A 23932-nucleotide genomic window follows, 5' to 3' on the forward strand; every position below is an offset into this window, starting at 1 on the left:
TGGAACTGCCATTGGCAATACAGTGTGGCCCACGTCTGAACGCGTTAGGGAGTAGTATGCTGTAAATGTGCGGACAGAGCACCATGTTGTGACTCAGCAGATGTCCTGCCGTGACACATCCGCCAGTGAGGCTAAGGAGGCAGACTCCACCCACGTAGAATGCACTGTGACTCTGCCAGGAGAAGATAGGTTGGAGTATTTGTAGCATTCAAGGATGCACCCCGACACTCATTTAGCGATTCACTGGGATGAGAGGGCTTGTCTCTTTGACCGTCTGATGATGGCAACAAAAAGTTTAGGTGACTTCCAAAAGAGGCAAGTCCTGTGGAGGTAGAATATTCAGGCATGGATGCCAAGGAGGTACAGAGTTCTGTCGGCGGGAGAGGTGTGTGGCTTTGGGTAGAACACAGGCAAGTGCATGGATTGACTGAGGTGGAATTCGGACACCTTCTCCTTGTTAAATATCATGTGGTGCGGGGGGGGGGAAATCTGGCATCATGGCAGCAAGCTTGCCGACATGCCTGGCCGAGGTAATGGCAAATAAGAATGCCACTTGCATTCCTTTCCTTACCCATCCGGGCTAATAGCCATTAATGGACTTAACCTCCATGAATTTATCTAGTTCTCTTTTAAACCCTGCTATAGTCCTAGCCTTCTTGACCTCCTCGGGCAAGGAGTTCCACAGGTTGACTGTGCACTGTGTGAAGAACAACTTCCTTTTATTTGTTTTAAACCTGCTGCCCATTAATTTCATTTGGTGAAAAGGAACGTTGTCCCTAGCCTCTGTTTGTCAGAGGGTGGAGATGCATGGCAGGAGAGAGATCACTTGATCGTTACCTGTTAGGTTCACTCCCTCTGGGGCACCTGGCATTGGCCACTGTCAGCAGACAGGATACTGGGCTGGATGGACCTTTGGTCTGACCCAGTATGGTCATTCTTATGTTCTTATGTTGCATAGAGAACATATTGCCGTTGGTTCAAAGGGTGGTCTCATGAGGGCAGAAAGAACGAGGTTGAGGTCCCATGAGGGCATGTGCTTCATCATCGATGGAAAGGTGTTGATCAAGCCCTTCTTGAAGTACACAGTGGTGGGGTGTGTAAAGACGGACAGGCCATCCATTGCAGGAGAAAGGTGCTAAGTGCTGCCAGATGCACTCAAATAGAGTTGAGAGCCAGTACCGATGTTTTAAAGGGCAAGGAAATAGACCAGGATGACTGGGATGGTCACTGTGTCCCCTGAGTAGTTGTGGCGATGGAAGCGTCTAGAAAGCATCTCCATTTAGTGCAGTTGCATGTTCTGGTGGATTCCCTCCTGCTTTGGGTGAGGTTTGCCAAACCGGAGTGGAGCATGCACAGTCTACACTTGATGCCCATCCAAATACCAGACTGTGATGTGAAGGTCTTGATTGGGATGATAGAGTCATCTCTGACTTGTGTGAGGAGATCTGGGACCGAGAAGAGACGGATAGGTGGTCAGTGAACCAGAACTTCTGCAGACAGTAGGGTGCTGTGAGGATGACGGTGGCCTTGTCCCGGCGAATCTTGAGGAGAACCTGTGGCAGGAGGGGAATGGAGTGAAAGGCATAACAGGTCGCCCGTCCAGGATTGGAGAGTGTCACCTTGAGAGCCCTTGCCTAGAACTCCCCTGGAGCAATAGAGGGGGACTTTCCGAAGTCCTTGAGAGACAAAGAAGTCCCACCGGGAGGTGCCCCACAATGTAAAGAGGTTGTGGAGCATGGTATCATGTAGCTGGTTGAAGTATACAGTTTTGCTGAGCGTGTCGTCTAGGGAATTTTGGGGGCCTGGTGCGTGGCCTGAAGTGTGACCTGGTTCCTGATGCACCAGTTCCAGAGACGGATAGACTTGGAGCAAAGATAAGGAGACCTGGCTCCACCCTGTTTGTTGATTTATGCCACAGCAGTGATATCGTCAGAGAAGCTGAATGTGAAGGGACCATATGAGCGGGAGGAAGGCGTTGCATGTGAGACAGACTACCCTGAGTTCTAATATGTTTATGGGCAGCCTAAATGGGCTCCCCACCCCACAAGGAAAACGTCTGTCTTGATAGTGGCCTGTGGTGCGGAGGAGCTGAAGGAGGTGCCAATCATGATCTGGAATGGATCTGACCACCAGTTGAGGGAGGTCAGCACAGGCACGGGATATGGTCTCTGCTGGGCTTGTAGGTGGAGAGAAGACAAACTTGTAGACCATGCAAGGTCATCCATGCGACATTATGTGAGTGCAGGCCACCATACGACTTAGGAGGGAGAGGCATTATTGGACTGCGGTATGGGGTTTGAGGCGAAGGCACATGATGAGGGCATTTATCAATGTGAAGCAGTCTGCCGAGAGGAAGGATCATGCTGCGATCGAGTCCAGCCTCGCCCCTATGAAGTATATTGTCTGTGTGCATGTCAAAATAGACTTGTCTTTGTTGACACAAATACCCAGGAATGCCAGGAGGCCGAGAACACAGCAGATCACAGAGAGCACTTCCTGTTGAGATTGTGCCACCAGGAGCCAGTTGTTAAGGTACTGAGGTTAAGGTATTGTGTGGCCTAGGCATCACATCTGGCCATTACCACTCTGAAGATCTTTGTGAACACTCTTGGTGTTTTTGCTATGCTGAATGGAAGGACCCAAAATTGGTAGTTGTGGTGTCCCACCCTGAAATGGAGAAACTTCCTGTATGACAGGTGGATGTCCATGTGGAAGCAAGCATCTTCGAGAGCCACGAACCATGCTCCCTTGTGGAGGGAGAGGATGATCAATACCAGCTTCACCATCTGGAATTTGGATTCCTGATAAACATATTCAGTAACTGAAGATTATGAATGGGGTGGCATCCTCTGCCCTTCTTTGGGATGAGGCAGTACTGTGAGTAAAAGCCTCCCCCACGGTATTGGGGCAGGATACACTCTATCTCACACACACACACACACACACACACACACCCCTTGAGGAGTAGAATGTCTGCTTCTTGTTGGAGAAGGAGTTGGTAGGAGGGCGATGAGGTGGGAAGGAGAGGAACTATCGCGCATCTGTGGTGGATGATATCCAATACCCAATTGTCCGCTGTGGTCTAGTCCCAACAACAATAGGGCGAGATGGCCCCTGAAGATGACCTGTGGTGTGATGCTGAAGAAGTTCACAGGTCTTGACTTGCACATCAAAATTTGGCCTGCAGCTGGGAGAGGGTCCAAGAGGTGGTCGTGGTACAGACTGCTGCTGTCAAAGTGGAAGCTCTTGTAGGTGCTGATAGTAGGCTGGGTAAGATGTGTGTGGCTGCAGGCGAAAGGGTTATTTCTGGTGTCTGTATCTAGGACCAGAGCGTAAATGTCAAGGGAACGTAGCGTGGACCTCGAATTTTTAGAGTGCAGGGACTTTTCCGTCTTTTCATTGAAGAGGTTGGACTCATCACAGGAGAGGACCTCGACCGTATTTTGCACCTCCCTGAGGAAGCCAGAGGATTGGAGCCATGAGTCCCTGTGTATGACCATACCGGTGGCTACTGATCGAGAGGCGGTGTCGGCTGCGTCCACTACTGCCTGGAGGGCAACCTTGGTTGCTAGCCCCCCTTCAACCACCAGTGTCTAGAACTGCTCTTAGTATTCAGTGTCTAGAACTGCTCTAGCATTCTTGTCCTGGAACTCTGTTGGCCTGTTGTAGTTGTTAAAATCGTATTTGGCTAGCAGAGCCTGATAGTTGGCAATATGGAACTGCAGCCCCGCAGATGAAAAAAACTTCCTGCCCAGCATGTCCAGCCTCTTGGCCACCTTATCAGGAGAGGTGGATTTTTGTGGTTGCTGTCTTGCCCGTTCAGCAGTCGTGTGAACAACCAGGAAACTGGGAGAAGAGCGGGTGAATAGGAATTTGGCCTCCTTACCCCACACAAAGTACCATCTCTCTGCTCGCTTGGGTGTGGGTGCACGCCACACTGCATGGGCCTGTTCCATGGTGACCTCATTGATGGGGAGCACCACCCTGGAGAGGCCTGGGGGTTGGAGGATGTCCAGCAGCTGATGATGTCAGTCCTGGACTTCCTCCAAAGGAATCTGCAGGTCCGCTGCCACCCTCTGTAGCAAGTCCTGGTATTGCCAGTGATCATCTGACAGAGAGCGGGAAAGGGATGATCGCTTCATCCAGCAACGAGGATGCTCTGGTAGGGACAGGTGGAATCGGTAGTACCAGCTCCATGTCCTCCCCTGCCTCGTACACCAACGAGGTAAGCAGGTGTACAGGGGATGCCTGGCATGAAACCTGGGAATGGTTCTCGACGTCTCTGGTCCCCAAAGGCCAGAAGGAGGGGGTCTATTGGTTGTGGCAGGCCCCATGGGAAGGATCACAGGCTGGAGGATAGGGAGGTGTGGTTCGCACAACCAGGTTCTGGCCTGGCATCAGGGAAGATGGCAGTTCCACATCTGACAAGTCCTCTGAGTCAGACGATGGTGCTATCAATGGCAGGACCATTTGTACCAGAAGGTTGCAGTGCAGCATGAAAGGAGCAGTTTCTATGGTAGGAAGAGCAGGGGTTCATCCTTCGGCATGGGGATGTCCCAGCTGAGTGGAGGGCCCAAGAGGAGCAGATACTGTGCGTAGGGGAGGATCAACTTCTCTGCCACTTGGCCAGGGGTCCATGGAGCACCCATCGAGATGGGTGAGGTACCTCGTGGAGTGTGTGGGGTCAGCTGGACTGCAGGACGCTGTCAGAGCAGGTGGTGTCATGTGCATCAGTGAGCATTCTGGATGTTTCGGTACTGGGTTTGCCTTTGGATCCCGTTTGTGTTTGCTTTTCCTTCCAGCCAAGGGTCTTCGATGCCAACCTGGCAGGATCCATGCACAATGTCTCACCCAACCTGGCATGGCAAGGCTTGGGGAGGGAATGCTGCACTTACGAGCAGTCCTCTGCGGGGACCTGCTCTTGTCACTGTGAGTGTTTTTTACTCTCACACAAGCACTTGTCCTTGGCCTTTGGTATCAATGGTTCTGCACCGTAAGTGGTGCTCAGAGAGGTGCTCGCGGTAAGAGGTGGCTGCTCCACAGGGAGTCCTCCTGGGCCGGGATCCAAGTGTGCTCGGGGTCACATAGCCTCTTCCATGAGATGCTTACGGAGACAGATATCACAGGCTTCCCTGGTCCTGGGCAGGAAGGACTTTCAGATAACAGCAGCGCACATCTCAGCACAGTGAGCTAAGTGCTATGGAATGTCGTTGCTCCTGCAATGTTGTTAAGGCTGCTAAGCTGCTACAGCTGCTCAGTGCTTCCCTTCTTGGATCTCTGGCATTATCAGGGTGAGCAGAGAGCACAGTCTGCTAATTCAGCAGACCTCAATGTTACTCAAAGAAAGACCGCAGGCTTGGTTCGGTGGTGAAGGCACTCAGCCAAGTTTATTGTTGACGAAGCATGATACTAGTGTCCTGGCTCCGTGGTTACAGGTACACTAACAAATATATGCCTGCAACAATGGTACCAGGTCAGTCAGCATACTAGGATGCTGCCCCCTAGGCTGGACATAGGTGCCCCTCCTATGACTTCTCCTTTTATACACTGATACAAATAAGTTACATATTATGCTCCTGACGTGGTTAATTACCAACCCTACACCTTGTACCTGCTAGTTCAAACAAAATGTCTTTATCCATTAGCCTGTTATCCCATCCTTATCTTACAAGAGGTTGGTGTGTTCCTGTACCATCTCTTAAGAACGTGTTTATATTTTTACTTGAGAACCTGGACGTTCTTGTACCATTCTCTCTGGTCAGGAATGTGCAGGCGTCCTCCGGTTCACAGCCTTTGATTCACACTGTTAGGTATGTCTAGGGCTCCAGCAAGGCCGACACGCACCTCGCCCAGACAGCAGAGGTACTACTGGTGCTCATTGGTCACGGAGAATGAGCACAGCAGGAGACATGGTTTTTAAAGCCCAGAATCTGGGCATAGTCCCCGGTTGGGGTGGAATCCCCAGGCTGAGGAAAGACTAACACTTCTACTATACTAGAACTACTAAAAATTATGTACATGTATATACATGGAGAAATAACTATCTTAGCAAGCTAAGAGCGAAAGTAACAAGGGGTTCCGGACTCAGTGCCCCTTACTCTCAAGTGAAGTCCTGGAAGACGGGTCCTTGGGCTTCACAGATCTAGGTTCTGCTCTCAAGCTCATGCTCGGAGGGCCACTGCTTATCAGTTGGGGCCAACATACAGTGGATATTCCTGGCTCAGATCAGAATGAGGTCTCATAGCCTTCTGGGTGTCTCCTCAACCAAAGCTGATGAGCTTCACATGTTCACAGGGGAAACGAGCGAAAGATGCTGCACTTTATGGAAATATGTATCTTACCCAAACAGTAGAGGTTGGTGGTCGTCGCTCAAACAGAAAGAACAAGGGCAAGAGACCCAATTCTTGGACTCTAGGCATAGATCCAGACCATGAGCAGGACTTCCCAGCAAAGGGAAAAACAAGATACATAAACTATACTATACAAAATATAACTATGCTAGCCTAAAAACTACTTGTGATATCTATTTACAGGCTATAAAAAAAGCTGGAGAAATCTGCGGACACAGAGGATTCTGACTCAAGCCATGCAGTGGTAAGAAGGAACTGGAGAGACATCAGCCTCTTATGCCCTTGGTCTGAAGTATGAGGAGATTGACTGCATATGCACTGGCCAATGGACACAGCTTGTTAAGAATCTCTGGGAATTGGTTGCATGGTGTGCATGCATTCCCAAATATAGAGTACACATAGGTACCAGCACTCAAAGAACTGGTACAGACAAACTTTTCTGTGTATTGTTAGGTGCTCCCAAGGAAAGGAAACAGAACAGGACTGAGAAACCAACCTAGTCACTCAGTCAAATGTGAAAGGAATGTGGGCCCCATACCCAAAGGAAAGAAAAGGAAAGCATACCTGCTGCTCACAAACCGGGTAGAATTAGTGGGGGAAGCAAAAGTGGATGGGAATCTGGGAGGCAGTGATCATGAGTTGGTTGAGTTCAGGATCCTGACGCAGGGAAGAAAGGTAAGCAGCAGGATACGGACCCTGGACTTCAGGAAAGCAGACTTCGACTCCCTCAGGGAACGGATGGCCAGGATCCCCTGGGGGACTAACTTGAAGGGGAAAGGAGTCCAGGAGAGCTGGCTGTATTTCAAGGAATCCCTGTTGAGGTTACAGGGACAAACCATCCCAATGAGTCGAAAGAATAGTAAATATGGCAGGCGACCAGCTTGGCTTAATGGTGAAATCCTAGCGGATCTTAAACATAAAAAAGAAGCTTACAAGAAGTGGAAGGTTGGACATATGACCAGGGAAGAGTATAAAAATATTGCTCGGGCATGTAGGAATGAAATCAGGAGGGCCAAATCGCACCTGGAGCTGCAGCTAGCGAGAGATGTCAAGAGTAACAAGAAGGGTTTTTTCCAGGTATGTTGGCAACAAGAAGAAAGCCAAGGAAAGTGTGGGCCCCTTACTGAATGAGGGAGGCAACCTAGTGACAGAGGATGTGGAAAAAGCTAATGTACTCAATGCTTTTTTTGCCTCTGTTTTCACTAACAAGGTCAGCTCCCAGACTGCTGCGCTGGGCATCACAAAATGGGGAAGAGATGGCCAGCCCTCTGTGGAGATAGAGGTGGTTAGGGACTATTTAGAAAAGCTAGATGTGCACAAGTCCATGGGGCCGGACGAGTTGCATCCGAGAGTGCTGAAGGAATTGGCGGATGTGATTGCAGAGCCATTGGCCATTATCTTTGAAAACTCGTGGCGAACCGGGGAAGTCCTGGATGACTGGAAAAAGGCTAATGTAGTGCCAATCTTTAAAAAAGGGAAGAAGGAGGATCCTGGGAACTACAGGCCAGTCAGCCTCACCTCAGTCCCTGGAAAAATCATGGAGCAGGTCCTCAAAGAATCAATCCTGAAGTACTTGCATGAGAGGAAAGTGATCAGGAACAGCCAGCATGGATTCACCAAGGGAAGGTCATGCCTGACTAATCTAATCGCCTTTTATGATGAGATTACTGGTTCTGTGGATGAAGGGAAAGCAGTGGATGTATTGTTTCTTGACTTTAGCAAAGCTTTTGACACGGTCTCCCACAGTATTCTTGTCAGCAAGTTAAGGAAGTATGGGCTGGATGAATGCACTATAAGGTGGGTAGAAAGCTGGCTAGATTGTCGGGCTCAACGGGTAGTGATCAATGGCTCCATGTCTAGTTGGCAGCCGGTATCAAGTGGAGTGCCCCAAGGGTCGGTCCTGGGGCCGGTTTTGTTCAATATCTTCATAAATGATCTGGAGGATGGTGTGGATTGCACTCTCAGCAAATTTGCGGATGATACTAAACTGGGAGGAGTGGTAGATACGCTGGAGGGGAGGGATAGGATACAGAAGGACCTAGACAAATTGGAGGATTGGGCCAAAGGAAATCTGATGAGGTTCAATAAGGATAAGTGCAGGGTCCTGCACTTAGGATGGAAGAATCCAATGCACCGCTACAGACTAGGGACCGAATGGCTAGGCAGCAGTTCTGCGGAAAAGGACCTGGGGTGACAGTGGACGAGAAGCTGGATATGAGTCAGCAGTGTGCCCTTGTTGCCAAGAAGGCCAATGGCATTTTGGGATGTATAAGTAGGGGCATAGCGAGCAGATCGAGGGACGTGATCGTTCCCCTCTATTCGACATTGGTGAGGCCTCATCTGGAGTACTGTGTCCAGTTTTGGGCCCCACACTACAAGAAGGATGTGGATAAATTGGAGAGAGTCCAGCGAAGGGCAACAAAAATGATTAGGGGTCTAGAACACATGACTTATGAGGAGAGGCTGAGGGAGCTGGGGTTGTTTAGCCTGCAGAAGAGAAGAATGAGGGGGGATTTGATAGCTGCTTTCAACTACCTGAAAGGGGGTTCCAAAGAGGATGGCTCTAGACTGTTCTCAATGGTAGCAGATGACAGAACGAGGAGTAATGGTCTCAAGTTGCAGTGGGGGAGGTTTAGATTGGATATTAGGAAAAACTTTTTCACTAAGAGGGTGGTGAAACACTGGAATGCGTTACCTAGGCAGGTGGTAGAATCTCCTTCCTTAGAGGTTTTTAAGGTCAGGCTTGACAAAGCCCTGGCTGGGATGATTTAACTGGGAATTGGTCCTGCTTCGAGCAGGGGGTTGGACTAGATGACCTTCAGGGGTCCCTTCCAACCCTGATATTCTATGATTCTATGATTCTAAACAAGGAACTTGGCATTAGCCTGTGTGGGCACAGGGAAAGATCAAAGATCTTTAGAGTGCTAGGCACAGTTACCTCCTCCTCCTATGTATTACATGTACATTTTGTTGCACTGTACAATAATGCTCAAAAATCAGATGGTTGTGAAAACAAGAGCCATGCTGGGGAAGGCAGGCTGGTAGACTTATGAGTGACTAAAAGCCACTGTGGTCAGAGCCCATCAGGCTGTCAGACCAAGGGAGTTGAAAGGAGAGAATAACTGAAGAGCGCAGTGACTCTTTCTTTCCATCATATCAAAAATTTACTGCAGGTACCAAACTAGAAAAGACTGAAAGCTGAAACGGGGCTAACAGGCAGTATCAGCATGAAACTGGAATACAATCAGAGACCTAAGCACTATTAAATCACCTGAAGGCACTAAATTAAGTGGAATTACCAGTCCAATTACACAGCAGCCATTGCCATTTAGTATCAGGTTTAAACTGATTCCTTTGCAGACCTCCCATTTAAGAGGAATTCCCAGTAAAGGCTTGGTCTACACTACATACATACTTTGGTATAACTATGTCACTCAGAGGTGTGAAAAATCCACACCTCTGAGCGATGTAGTTATATTGACCTTAACCCCGTGTAGACAGTGCTATGTCGGTGGGAGAGATCCTCCCACCAACACGGCTACCGTGTCTCATGGAGGTGGAGTTATTAAGACAATGGGAGAGCTATCTCCTGTTGGCTTAGAGCATCTTTGCCAGATGTGCTACAGCTGTAGTGTAGACCTGTTTTAAGAGTGCCCAGAATTAGTGGCAGATACTATACAGAATTTTCACATACATTAGAATTTGTTGTTGTTGGTAAACTGCAGTTATGCTAGCACAGAGAGTAGAGTTCATTCTTCAATCAGCAGGTGGAGACTATGGCCTACACACGTATAAGGTATTCTTGAGGCAGGAGGTGAGTAGTTAAAACTCCTCCAGTCACAGCTGTTTTCACATATCGAGTAGGGTAAACAAGCTTCTAAAATTTGGCTCAGGTAGCTATTTATTCCATTTTTCTGTTTCGTATTTCTCGAACATTAAATTCCTTTAATTAACTATTATTATTAATAACTAGTATGGTTCTTCCTCATACTATATGGTTTAATCTTATAAAGTTAATGTTATAAGTATATGTAGTTTGATTTTCCTTTGATCTCTCCTCAGTTCATGTGGCTACCTGATAGTTTATTGTTCTGTTTCTTTCAGATTTACAAATGTAGCATTCTAAATGGACTTTCCCCCATCTTTGTAATTATTAAGTTTGTATTAAAATTTTTCTCTTTGTGTAATAGCTTTGTTGAATACATATATAAATACCACAATATAACCACAAATCTGTATATTTATATCTGATTTTTACCTCTACACAGGTTTTCATCCCTGAGGCAGCAGCGTAGTGCAAAGGTGTATTTTTTTTGTTATCAACAGCATCAATAGCTGCTCGTTCATATTCTCCTTGGTCAAGCTTTGCTCCTTTCCATTTTAGGATCATTTGCAGACAATCTGCTCTTCTGATATCATCTTCAGAGGGTCGTGCCAAGCGAGGATGGAGAGCTCCCTCAGCTATCATAATTTGAGGTCCCATACACAGCAAGTGCATAGATGTCTCATTGTGCACATTTCGTTTATTTGGGTTTCCATCTCTAACAAAAAGAAAAGTCCTACATAGAAAAATGAAGAAAAATAATCAGTATATAATGTAATTTATTATTTTGATAAAGTAAGTCAAAGCAAAGAATTTTCATTATGGCTGCTACTCTCTTCTAGCCAAGATTTTCATTTATCCTATTCAATGATAAATTAAAAATATTTCACAAGTGTGAAGAGCTGGCTATGATCTTAGTCTCTTGAGCTGTGCTGCTCAAATATGGAAGTAAAACTAAAAATATTACTAATCTCTCTCATTTGTGTGGTGTTCCTGGGTTGCTTTAATTACCCCCTTTATTCTCTTCCAAAGGCCCCAAATTGCTTTGACCTTCCTTTCCATGGAAAAAGGCTGGATGTAACTCACTCCAGAGTTCATGCATCCTGGTCTGAATGCTCACTTGTAGTAGGTCATTCAAGAGAGACTTGAGGTGTGTTTCTTCCCTCCAGGCACAATTACTCCCAACCCTTGTCCTTTACTCTTGGAAGTGAGTTACTGTCAAAATCAGCCATAATCTCTAATCCCAGAGTAGCAGTAAAATACAGCACCACTAAAACACCCCTAAATAGTGTATTTTACTCACAATGCAAGAAAAAAAATCTTCTGTGCAATAAATTCAACTGATACACCAAGAAACAGAAGACGATTCAGAATACACATTAAAATTCATGTTTTAAGCAGAATTTGTAAATATTCTGACATGGATCACTTCTATTTATGTACTTATTGTTTTAATACTGATATAGCTCATGATTTGCAAAGGCATGCTGACAGTTGCAAACAAACTTTTCCACCTTTAAAGTGCAGTCAGTGTTTTTTAACAAAACCTCTTCTTATTTTTTCCTCCACCAGGCTGTAAACTCATTCAAGACAAAGGTACCAAAGATTTTCTTTCTTCAAAGTATTTCAGAAGTATTTTAAAATTAAGATAGTTATTTTTTTTTCCTACTAGCAGTGCAAAAATTGAGAAAAGTTTCTTCCACAATACGTAAAGTTTTACACTCAGAGGTCTCAGTAATAAGCCCCTCCCCGTTCTGAGGAATGAGGGGCTTAAGTAGGGGCTACCAGCCTGGTACTCTCCTTACCAAGCAAATGAGTGGGAAGTGGATCGAGTGGGGAGTGGGAAGAGCCGAGGTTCTGTCCTGCCCCCAATGCAAAATTTCATGCCCCAGAGATAGTCCAGATGGGGAAGTAATCTGTACCAGTGAAAAGGTGCAGCTTTTTCTCCTTTGAGGTTATGGGAAAGCAACAGATTGTGATTCCTGGAGTCACAATCTGGTTCCTGCCCCGCTTTACTTTGCCCCTTACACAGGCAGGATTATAAAATTACAATCTGGTTTTGAAAGAAGAGAATTAGGGCACATTACACCAGTACAATTGGGTTCTAACTTGATTGGGCCCTTGGTCTTTATTTAAAAAATTATCCTTAAAGGAGGGTAAGCAATTGGCAATTTGTGGGAGGAAGAAAATGGGGTCTTTGTAGGTGGCTGGGAGGAATCTGCAGCAGGGTAGTGAATTCAAGGGAAAAGAAAGATAATAGCAGGGAATGGAGTGGAAAGCAAAATCAAGGACTTTGCATGGAGCTAAGCAGGATGGATCATCTGGGAGGAGCTAGGAGATGGACCAGGGACTTTGCATGCATTTGAAAAGGTCATTTGCAGAGATACTCTCAACTACTCCAACCCCAGCCACATGCAAAATCAGCCAAACTCTCTGTCCACCCATATTCCAACTGCTGCTTGCTTTAATGTGAGGGCCTTCGGACTCCCTCCTCACAGCTTGTGAAAACTAAAAGAACCCCAAATACTTAATTTTTAACTGTATTTTGGAATTTCACTGAAGACAAGTCAAGGTTCCTTCCCCACTCTGAACTCTAGGGTACAGATGTGGGGACCTGCATGAAAGACCCCCCCAAGCTTATTCTTACCAGTTTAGGTTAAAACTTCCCCAACGTACAAACTATTTTACCTTTTGTCCCTGGACCTTATGCTGCCACCACCAAAGCGTCTAACAAAAATAATAGGGGAAGTGCCCACCTGGAAATGTCTCCCCCCCAAAATATCCCCCCAAGCCCTACTCCCCCTTTCCTGGGGAAGGCTTGATAAAAATCCTCACCAATTTGCATAGGTGAACACAGACCCAAACCCTTGGATCTTAAGGACAATGAAAAAACTATCAGGTTCTTAAAAGAGAATTTTAATTAAAGAAAAAGTAAAAGAAAAACCTCTGTAAAATCAGGAAGGGAAATACTTTACAGAGTAGTCAGATTCAAAACATACAGAATCCCTCTAGGCAAAACCTTAAATTACAAAAAGACACAAAAACAGGAATATACATTCCATCCAGCACAACTTATTTTATCAGCCATTTAAACAAAACAGATTCTAACGCATATCTAACTAGATTGCTGACTAACTCTTGCAGGAGTTCTGACCTGCATTCCTGCTCTGACAAAAGCAAAAGCATCACCCAGACAGAGTGGACCCTTTGTTTTTCCCCCCCTCCAGCTTTGAAAGTATCTTGTCTCTTCATTGGTGATTTTGGTCAGGTGCCAGCGAGGTTATCTTAGCTTCTTAACCCTTTACAGGTGAAAGGGTTTTCCCTCCTCGCCAGGAGGGATTTAAAGGTGGTTACCCTTCCCTTTATATTTATGACAACATTTAAGGGCATGAAAAAATAACCTGAAAGCCAGTTAAAAAGTCACCAGTTCCTTTCAGCCACCAGCCTTATTGGACACCAGCCTTATAGGAAAAATGGAGAGAGTGATTTTTTTTTTAAAGTGCTCTCAGTCTGCCATATTTGAAAAGGTGACTTATTTTATACTATCTGCTTTTTCATTTTACTCATATTTACTTCAGTGTTTGGAAAGAAAGAGCATATGTTGTGACGCTAGCAGACCAGGTCAGATCAGGGCCACAGGCCAATTTGGTTGTATTAATATAGACCTAAGTGAGTAATGTATAAGTATGTATTCAAATGTTTAAACTTCATGAAAACTAGTGAAACGTTTGCATCATGTATACCCATGGAACTAAAATAACCCATTAAAGAAACTTTGTGAAATGCTAATGAAGGACTTTATCAGAAAAGATGCTAATTCCAAAACAAAAGGCATTGTGATGATGACTGGAGGTCAAAAGACTGTGTATTCCTCACTCATCATCATCAAAGGAAAAGCCGATGTGAGCAGAGACACTGTCAGCTTGTCTTCTGTCAGACGAAGATATAAAAATGGATTCAAAGAAAGATCCTTCATCTCTGGCCTGTTTGGACTCTTACAGGGAATGTACCATATGCAAAGCAGAGATCCCCAAAGACTTTTGGGAAACTGGCAGTTTATTACATCACTGCTACCATTTGGAGTTACAAACTGTGATTCACCTGTATATATATTTTATCCGCTTCAACCTCTCAATAACTCTCATTCTTTTTTCTTAGCTAATAAATCTTTAGTTAGTTTACTTCAGAATTGGCTGCCAGCATTGTCTTTGGTGTAAGATCTGGAGTACCAACTGATCTGGGGTAAGTGACTGGTTTTTTTGGGACTGGGAGAAATCTGATGTGGTGTGATTTTTGGTTTAAGTGACCATTAACACAAAGTTCAGCTTGTCTGGGTGGCATGATAGGCTGGAGAATCTAAGGAGACTGTCTGCAACTCCATGTAAGACTGGTATGGTGATCCAGGAATTTGTTCAAGGCTTGATGAAATCTAATTATAGAACACTCCATCATCTTGGGGTATCTGCCCTGTTTCTGACAGTCTGCCCTAAGGTAGGCAGTCACAGTTGTAAGCTACTCCAGACAGTGTGACATGTGCATTCAATGTTTTCAGGGTAGATAGACTTTACATTCTTCTAGCAAATTTAGGATGATAGACAGCATTATTAAACTATCAAAAAAATTGTGCAGTAATTTCCTACCATAATTTCCTAGTATGACCTCTAATCTGACCCTGGATTAGATTTACTACAGACTGTTCATCTGTAAAACACTTTAGTCAACAAACAAACAACTTCTGTTAAGAGAGAAATGGAAAATTGAAGCACATATAATAGCAAGTATCTTTTAGTTTACAGTTATTGCATGTACTAATTAACTATGACAATGGGTCTTTATAAAAGATAATATCTATGAAGCAATAATTAGACTGGATATAAGAAATAATGTAAAAATTTGCAAGCAGAGACATTTAAGTCTGGTATAGTGACCTTTCAGAATTCAAGCTTTCCTTGAAACACTCCAGATTTTAAATCAGTCAGTCATTCTCAAACTTTTGTACTGGTGACTCCTTTCACACAGCAAGCCTCAGAGTGCGACCCACCTTATAAATTAAAAACACTTTTTTTATATTTAACACGATTATAAATGCTGGAGGTGAAGTGGGGTTTGGGGTGGAGGCTCACAGCTCATGACCATCCACATCATTACCTCACGACCCCCTGAGGGGTCACAACCCCCAGTTTGAGAACCCCGGTTTTAAATGAAGCACTCCATGCTACACTGAAGTTAGTTATGGAAACATTTCGCCATATTTACCAACTTAATGGAAATGGGCAGTGATTAGTTACAGCAACTTTGATAGTGAATAACAGCTTAATTTTCCCACCATTGCTCACTTGGAGTCGTAACTTATGTCATAGCTATAGGGCTAACTGCACCTCTCTCCACCTTCTCTGAGTGCACCCCCTTAGGTATCAGGCCTTGTGCCTTTCTCTCTCCTAGGGTGAAAATCTGCAATTCTCCCACTCTTAGACCAGGCCTTGTGCTACAGTACCCTATACACGCTTAATAGTGCCTACCCAGCTGGCCTGACTGGGTTCAGCACCTGCAGTTCTTCCCTTTGGGTTTCTGTGACCAGTGCTGTATACAGCAAGCAGACAGCTGTCTATAACCAAAGTATTGTTTAACAGTAGGAACAAAACATTTAGGGCAAAAAAGGATTTTAAAACAAAAAGTCTACTTGAATGTCTATCTTACCTAAAGGTTTTCCATCCTCTGATGGTACCCTAGGCAGGCCTAACTTCTTCAGACACCCCAGCACATCCTGCGTCAGTCTGGGCCCCCTGAACAACTCCCCCAAAACAATTACCATCTCTTGAGAGGGTGGTCTTTTTAAACTGCTCCAGTCCTTTTGATCTTCTGGTTCCCAGTCCTTAGCCCTGTTTGCCAAAAACAGTTCTGTAAATTGGCTGGAGCCAGGAGGTGGAATCTTCAAAGCCAATAGCACAGGCATAGTTTTTTAACAACCCTTAAGTGTTTACCCCAGAGGTGGCTTATCTTGAACCATTATTTTCTTTCTTGCTCATTTTCCTTACAGTCCCCTGTAACTAAACCAACGTTCATACAGTAAACATCCTAATAACTAGATCAACATACAATATTCATAAATTATTACAGTGTAGCTTCAATTCTGTCACACCTTACTCCATGCGTAGTCAGGGTGGCAGAAATAAGTTCTAAAGAAGTGCACATGTCGTGCGGTGTAAAGGATTAATTGGCATGAATTTGGGATTGCCATTACTAATGAGCAGTGAAGTCATGACTGAATTAAGGAGGTCTTCCCAAATGAGCGCCAACAGAACCTTTATACTATACCGCACAATCAAGTATTTTTATATGCTACATATTTTACACAAAATCTATTTTACAGATGTTTTAGAGAGTTTTAAAAAAGAATTATTGGAACTATTTTTTATCCCTCTACCTATAAAGTCAACTGCCTTATTCACCAAGATTGCACTATCCTGACCTCAGAGCAACCCATAAAGGCACGTAAGAATTATCTAAATTAATTTTTATGTACATAAAATGTCACAATTTAAAGTCTAATATTTGAGGGCTAAAGGTCTTGGTCCCATTGCGGAAGCTGGGAATCTCCCCTTTCCAACAGTATAGAGCTCACATGCATAACGCTGCAAGAATGTGAGTTGAACTGTAAAGCTGAGCATTTTTTAATGTACAGAAAGGCTACTACTGGTCCAGCAATGATTAACAGCAGCTAACCATTTCTCCTTCTATCTTTGGGGGGAGGGAGAGGAGGGAGGAGTCACAGCCAGGTCCCCTCAGCAGAAGCTTCTTCTCCTGTTGCTGCAGAGTGGTATTCCTCCAGGAAACAATGCACTCTACATATGTAACAGTCTGACCTATACTGAAGAAGCCTTTCCTTTGATTCAGCATCTCTCACACAATTCCACCCTACTTTCTTGATTATGAGCTCAAGAATGGAATAGTCTCCAAACAGACCATTCTACAGATATTTTCCTGATACCCTCCCAGCTAGATTTCAGGTCAGGTCCTGAAACAGAGACAGCAGTGATAGCGCTGGCAGATGACCACCTCCTTTTCTTGGCCATAAACAGGGGGAAAAACATTTATACTCATACTCCTCAATCTCTCTATAGCATTTGATACAGTTGACCACAGGGAGAGATTGAGATGCCATGGTCTCAAACGGCAGCTGACAATGCGGACAATACACAGATATACCTTCTATTCCAATAGCACCACCTTTCAACTATCCCAAAACCTGGCTGAGACTGACCTACCTACAAAACAGCTGGCTGAAACTGACTATAGTGGGGTGGTTTGGGCCTATTGGTCTGTGACTCCAACTCCCACCTTTATGTCAGTTCAAGGTGTCCAAACCCTCTGGATGAGGTCTTAGCTGGACTGGCCTCATTGACAGTAATCCCTAGTGTGATGGGTTCGGTCACAGAGACCCCCTTGGGACTGCCACCTGACATGCTGAAATTACCTTTGAGCCAGTTTTCCCTGCCAGCTTGGGACTCCAGAACCCTGCCTTGTTAAGCCAGACACGCTAGTCTGCTGCAGACCTGGGTCTGGTCCACATGCCCAAAGCTGCAGACTTTAACCAAAAACTGCACAGCAGGTCACCTATCTCCAACACCCAGTGGGATCCAAACCCCAGATAAATCCGTTTTACTCTGTATAAAGCTTATACAGGGTAAACTCATAAACTGTCCGCCCTCTATAACACTGATAGAGAGATATGCACAGCTGTTTGCTCCCCCAGGTATTAATCCCTTACTCTGGGTTAATTAATAAACAAAAGTGATTTTATTAAGTATAATAAGTAGGATTTAAGTGTTTTCAAGTAATAACAGACAGAACAAAGTAAGTCACCAAGCAAAATAAAGCAAAAACACGCAAGTCTAAGCCTAATACATTAAGAAACTGATTACAGGTAAAATCTCACTCTCAGAGACGTTCCAAAAAACTCCTTTCACAGATTAGACTCCTTCCTAGTCTGGGCCCAATCTTTTCCCCGGTACATTCCTTGCTAGTTTCAGCAGACATATTACGTGGAAAGCAGGGGTGTTCTCATGACTGGCCGCCTCCCCCTTTGTTCCGTTCCATCCCCTTTTATAACTTTGGCACAAGGCAGGAACCTTTTGTCTCTCTGGGTCCCCACCCCTCCTTCTAAATGGAAAAGCACCAGGATTAACATGGATTCCAGTATCAGGTGACATGTTCACATGTCCTGTGAGACCCCAGCCTCCATTCTTCCAGGGCTGGCCCACACGTACCCGGGAAGGTTTGCAAGTAAACGGAGCCATTTACAGGTCATTGATTCTGAAGCACCCTTAATGGCTTCCCCTTAATGGGTTTACATCAGTAATACAAGTTTATATCTTATTTTCCTAACTTCAGACACAGAGATAATACATGCAAACAAATAGGATGAACACACTCAGTAGATCATAAGCTTTGTAATGATACCTTACAAGAGACCTTTTGCATGAAGCATATTCCAGTTACATTATATTTACACTCATAAGCATATTTCCATAAAACATTAAACATCATACCTAGCTCTGCACTCCTGAGAAAAAGGGTCATAGGTCTGAGGTGGGTAGGAGAACCCAGGCCCTCCCTGTCCACTGAGTTCCAACCCAAGTGCCTGAAAGAGAAGCAGTGTGCACTGGCCTATGTTCAGCTGGCCCCTTTGCTCACCTTCCCCATACCATGCCTGTGTCTCAGTTTGGGGTGTGGCCATAGTGGACTTAAACTTTATTTCTAAACCCCATAGTTTAAGGCTGATGTCTGCAGCCTTTTTGAGTCTTTGCCCCAGTTCTCCCTCCATTTTGTGAGAAGGAGTGGGGAGAGAGAGAAGACTCAGCAGAAGCTTCTTCTCCTGTTGCTGCGGAGTGGTACTCCTCCAGGAAACAGCCTCTTTCTTTGCCCTCTTGCCCGGGATGCTGAAGATCCCTTTATACTGGCCTTCTCCCAGGAGCAGTACGGCTCCAGCCCTTCCCTTTTCTCAGCCTTATTTTGGGGTTTGTGAACTCCATCACACTGACACTGAGCAAGATGCACCTTTTTTGGAATGAAGATAGAAGCTTAGAGAACATCTTGCTCTCACCTTCCACAACAATTTAGCAGCTGCATTCTTCAGGAACTACAAAGCAATCAAATTCAAGGGAGAAGCCTGAGACAGAGCTTTCTTGGCAACAGATCCAAGGCTTTGGAACTCATCACTGAAGGGGACATAAGAATGGCCAATACTCTCAATATTTCTTAGAATGAAGTATAAAAAACTCACTTTTTTGAGGTTTTTGTATTTTTTTTTTTAAGTTACAGCTGTGGTAAAGCAAAGAAGAAGAAGAAGAGAGAACGTAAAAGATTCAATCAAGAAAGGAGTTACAGAAATGGGTAGAAAAGGAGTGGAGGAAATAAAAGGTGGTCCTCAGATACTGCAGCGATGGGTACCAATACAACAACTTAGATAGCTAAAGACAGATCTGGTTTTTGGGAAAGTGAAATTTTGTGGATGTTCGCAGTAAAACACATTCCATGCCCTTCTCTTATAATTAAATCTGTTCTATAATATATTGGTTCCCTTCCCCTTTCTGTTAATTCCCTATTCCAGTTTCTTTTACTACAGACCTTACTATCATGTTTCCACATTCCAATTAAATCTGTAATAATTTTAAACTAACAGAAAATGGAAAGTATAAAGAAGATTTTTCTCTTCAGCAGTTCTCCTGAAATCTTGTCTACTGTCTCAAAAATAGACAGAATAGCAAAATGGAAAAATAAATAATTGTGATCTCTTCACATTTTTAAGTCTTTTTTTAAAATGTCTCAAGCACACACTTTATTATCAAGGCTGGTACGAGCATATTGGCCTGCAGTGGAAAACTCTGTTCTCACCAACAACTGCTGATTTCTCCCCCAAAGAACATGGGAAGTTATGGCACTGGAAAAGCTCTGTGCCTGAAAGAAACACAAATATCTTGAATATGCTGACTTGTGGACTCTGTCATTTTTTTTTTTAAATGGACTACTACTTGATGTCCAAGCCAGTATGCTTGAGCAGTTTTTTATTTGGAGTCTAGCCCCAACAAATATTGCCTCCACTCTTCTATCTTCATTTATCACGTCACAAAGACTTCTTTCTCTAAACAAACAATGTGACCAGCAGGAGAGCAGGTTTTACGACAGAAGGAGCCATGCCCATTCTGCAGTGGAGTGTGTCCACTTGGATCCCACAGGTACCACTACATCTGTGGAAGTCTCCAGCAGGAGTTCATCTGACTACAAGGTAGCAAACAACCAGAGTTAAAGGAAGACTGCTGAAATGAGGAGCTTTATGGAGTGTAGGGTGGCCAATTTTCTAATATCTGAAAACTGAACCCTCCCATGCCCTGCCTCTTCCCCAGGCCCTGCCCCCTTCCCCAAGGCCCTGCCTCACCTCTTCCCCGCAAGGTCCCGCCCCTGCTCCGCCTCTTCCCATGGCCCCACCCCTGCTCCACCTCTTCTCCCCAAGGCCTGCCCCTGCTCACTTCTCTCCCCCCATTGCTCACTGCTCTCCAGCCTCATCTCCAGCATGTGTAGCACCAACAGGCTTGCAAACCCCAGCTCCAGCAGACCACCTGGGAGTACAGATCAGAAGAGCACTGCAGCTGCATGGGAGCAACCACGCAGCCCCACTGGCAAGCAAGGATGCGGCCCTCCTGAACAGCAGCCTCCTGCCTCCCTCTGTGCTGCCTGCCTAGCAGTCCCCTTCCATGCCTGCTCGAGCCCTCCAGGTCTGGACAGGGAAAGGGATGGCTGACAGGGCAGCTCGTGTTCAATGTTCCATGCCTGCTGGGAGCCTGTACCCCACTTGCCATGAGCCCCCAGACTCTCCTCCACTGCAGCCCTGAAAACCATGCTCCTCAAAGGAGCTGCCCGTGGACCAAGCTGGTCCATACATGCTACCCCAGGAGCCACTGCTTCAGGGCGAGGTGACAGACCGCCACTTTCCCACCCCACCCCAGTAACCGGACTTTTAGTATGTGGTCAGTGCATCTGACCAGACACTGCCAGGTTCCCTTTTCTACCAGACTTTCTGGTTAAAAATCAGACACCAGGCAACCCTAAGTGGGTGCCAAAAGTCTACCAAATAGCTATTCTTAGCTCTACCCATAACAATATGGTAGCAGTCCAGGTTACAGAATGGTGGGCTCCTTCAAGAGTGAAAATTCTTCTGTTATAAAATTTTCATATAAAACAAACCATCTGCACCTTGAAACAAACAACAGAGTGCATAATATTCTGCATGGTTGAATTCCTGGTACTTCCCAGTCCTGTTGAGTATCATTGTTCCACCCCGTTTCTGTGATGCCTATTTATACTCAGCTCCTCATGAACATGAGGCACTATAGTTCAGCCATAGCATTTGTTGACAAACACTTACAAAATTTGTCTATAATTAGTGGTCTGCTTTCATGTGATGTAATTGAATGGGACTCTCTCACTTGCCTGTTTTTTTTTTTTTTTTTCCATTTCCTACCTATACTTTATCAGTTTCTATCCTCTCCACTTTACTAGGGGGAGCTCTGTACCTGGGGGGATTAATTCAAAAGACTCCAACTGCCGTCCAAGAAAGTTCTCTCCAGCACATATGAGCTTTACTCTTATTACTGAGAGCTCCATTGTGTCAGAGAAGCAAAGGCCTTTCATTTTGTCCACAATGAATGACTGGTTCGACTTATAGAATGGCTTTGTGCGTTCAATATAAAAAGCCAGTGGTCGTCGAACATCCAGTGAGTGCAGTCTTTGTTCCTGACTTTCAGCGTGTGGCTTAGGGTAAAAGACAGGAAGAAAAATGTCAAGGAGAACCTCCCTAACGGATTCAGAGCACATTAGCTCTGTTGGTTAAACCATGAAGCTTCCAAGCAGTGAGGCTTGAACGTTGGAGACTGCCATGATCTTGAGTGATCAGGTCTGGAAGCAGGGGCAACAAGATTGGGGTGCCCACCGATAGCTCCAGGAGCGTGGTATTACCAGTGCTGATGGGGCCAGGCTGGCACTATCCGTATGACCGCGGCCCTCTCCCTGCGGATCTTGAGCAGAACCTCATGGACAAGCAGGAAAGGCGGAAAAATGTACAACAGTTGATCCATCCAAGGGAGGAGGAATGTGTCCGTGAGGGAGCCCAGACTGTGATTCCGGAAGGAACAGAACTGCAAGCATTTTCTGTTGCTTTTTATGGCGAACAGGTCGATTCAGGGAACTCCCCACCTTTGAACAATGTCGTTCACCGTGTCTGGGTGAATGGACCACTCATGATTGTGGAAGGATCTGCTGAGGTAGTCTGCCAACTCGTTCTAAGAACCTGGGAGGTAGGATGCTTCCAGATGAATTGAGTGGGCTATGCAGAAATCCCACAGCTCAAGGGCTTCCCAACATAGGGGAGAGGAATGAGCCCCACCCTGCTTCTTTATATAAAAGATCGCAGTCGTGTTGTCCGTCATCACCTCCGTGCATTTCTCTTGCAAGTGGGCATGGAAGATCTGGCATGCCACGCAGACGACTCCTTGACGTTGATGTGGAGCGAGAGCTCGTCTTGCAACCAGGGCCTTTGGGTCCGAAGATCTCCCAGATGAGCACCCCATCCCAACACTGACGCATCTGTGACCAGGGACAGCGAGGGCTGGGGCTTGACAAAGGGGACTCTTGAGCATACTTTCAGTGGTTTGATTCTGTGGAATGATTCAAGAACTGAGGTCAGAAGAATGACCACCTTGTCCAGACTGTTGCACCCTGACTGATAGGTTGATGCCAGCCAGGCCTGGAGAGGTCTGAGCCTCAGCCTCATGTGCTGTACCATACAAGTACAAGCTGCCATATGACCGAGGAGCTTCAAGCAATTCGTCGCTGTGGTGGTGGGGTATTGCTTGAAGCCTTGTATGATGTCTGTCACCGTCCGAAAACAAGATGCGGGAAGAAATGCTCTGGCCTGACCAGAGTCCAGCACTACCCCAGTAAACTCTATTCCTGTGTAGGGGACAGGGTTTTACTTGTGTACGTTCAGAAGGAGACCCAGCCTGTCGAAGGTGGATCTTACCAGGTTGACGTGATGCTAGCCTCCACTTGCACCCTGGATCGGCCCCTGAGCAGCCAGTCACTGAGGTAAGGGAATACCTGCACCAGCCTTCGTCACAGGAAGGCGGCTACAACTGCCATGCATTTGGTAAACACCTGAGGGGCCACTGACAGACCAAAAGGAAGGACCGTAAACTGGTAATAGTTGTGGTTCACCATGAACCTGAGAAAACGTCTGTGGGCTGGAATTATAGATACGTAGAAGTATGCATCCTTGAAGTCGAGGGCGGCATACCAGTCTCCCGGATCCAGAGACAGGATGATGGCATTTAGAGAAACCATGCGGAATCTCAACTTTTTCATGAATCCGTTGAGGCCTTGCAGGTCAAGGATGGGTCTAAGACCCCCTTTGGTTTTGGGGATTAGGAAATATTGGGAACAGAATCCCTTGCCCCTTAGCTCCTGAGGAACCTCCTCCACGACGAGGAGCGTATGGACTTCCTGCATGAGGAATTGTGACCCTTCCTGCTTGTGAGAAGGGTCCCTGAAGAGGGACGGGGAAAGGGGGTGGGAGGGAGTGGAGGAGCAGAATTGGAGAGAATATCCCACTTCTACAGTGTGAAGGACCCAGCAGTCTGATGTTATCTGGGACCAAGCACAGTAAAAGTGGAACAGATGATTCAGAAAACAAGGACAAGGATCCGGT

The 23932-nt window shown here is 45.6% G+C and overlaps 1 protein-coding gene across 7 annotated transcripts in view; it reads right to left on the reverse strand.

The window, feature by feature from the left end:
- ANKIB1 (ankyrin repeat and IBR domain containing 1) overlaps positions 1–23932 on the reverse strand; it is a 168044-nt gene that overhangs the window by 86233 nt on the left and 57879 nt on the right. For all 7 annotated transcript variants that reach the window (XM_077808107.1, XM_077808110.1, XM_077808111.1 and 4 more), the window contains exon 3: positions 10609–10909. In XM_077808107.1, the coding sequence (XP_077664233.1) occupies positions 10609–10909 (301 nt within the window). The remainder of the gene's footprint in view (positions 1–10608; positions 10910–23932) is intronic.

The sequence above is a fragment of the Eretmochelys imbricata genome, chromosome 2, assembly GCF_965152235.1.
Source record: "Eretmochelys imbricata isolate rEreImb1 chromosome 2, rEreImb1.hap1, whole genome shotgun sequence".
In the NCBI taxonomy this organism is placed as follows: Eukaryota; Metazoa; Chordata; order Testudines; family Cheloniidae; genus Eretmochelys; species Eretmochelys imbricata.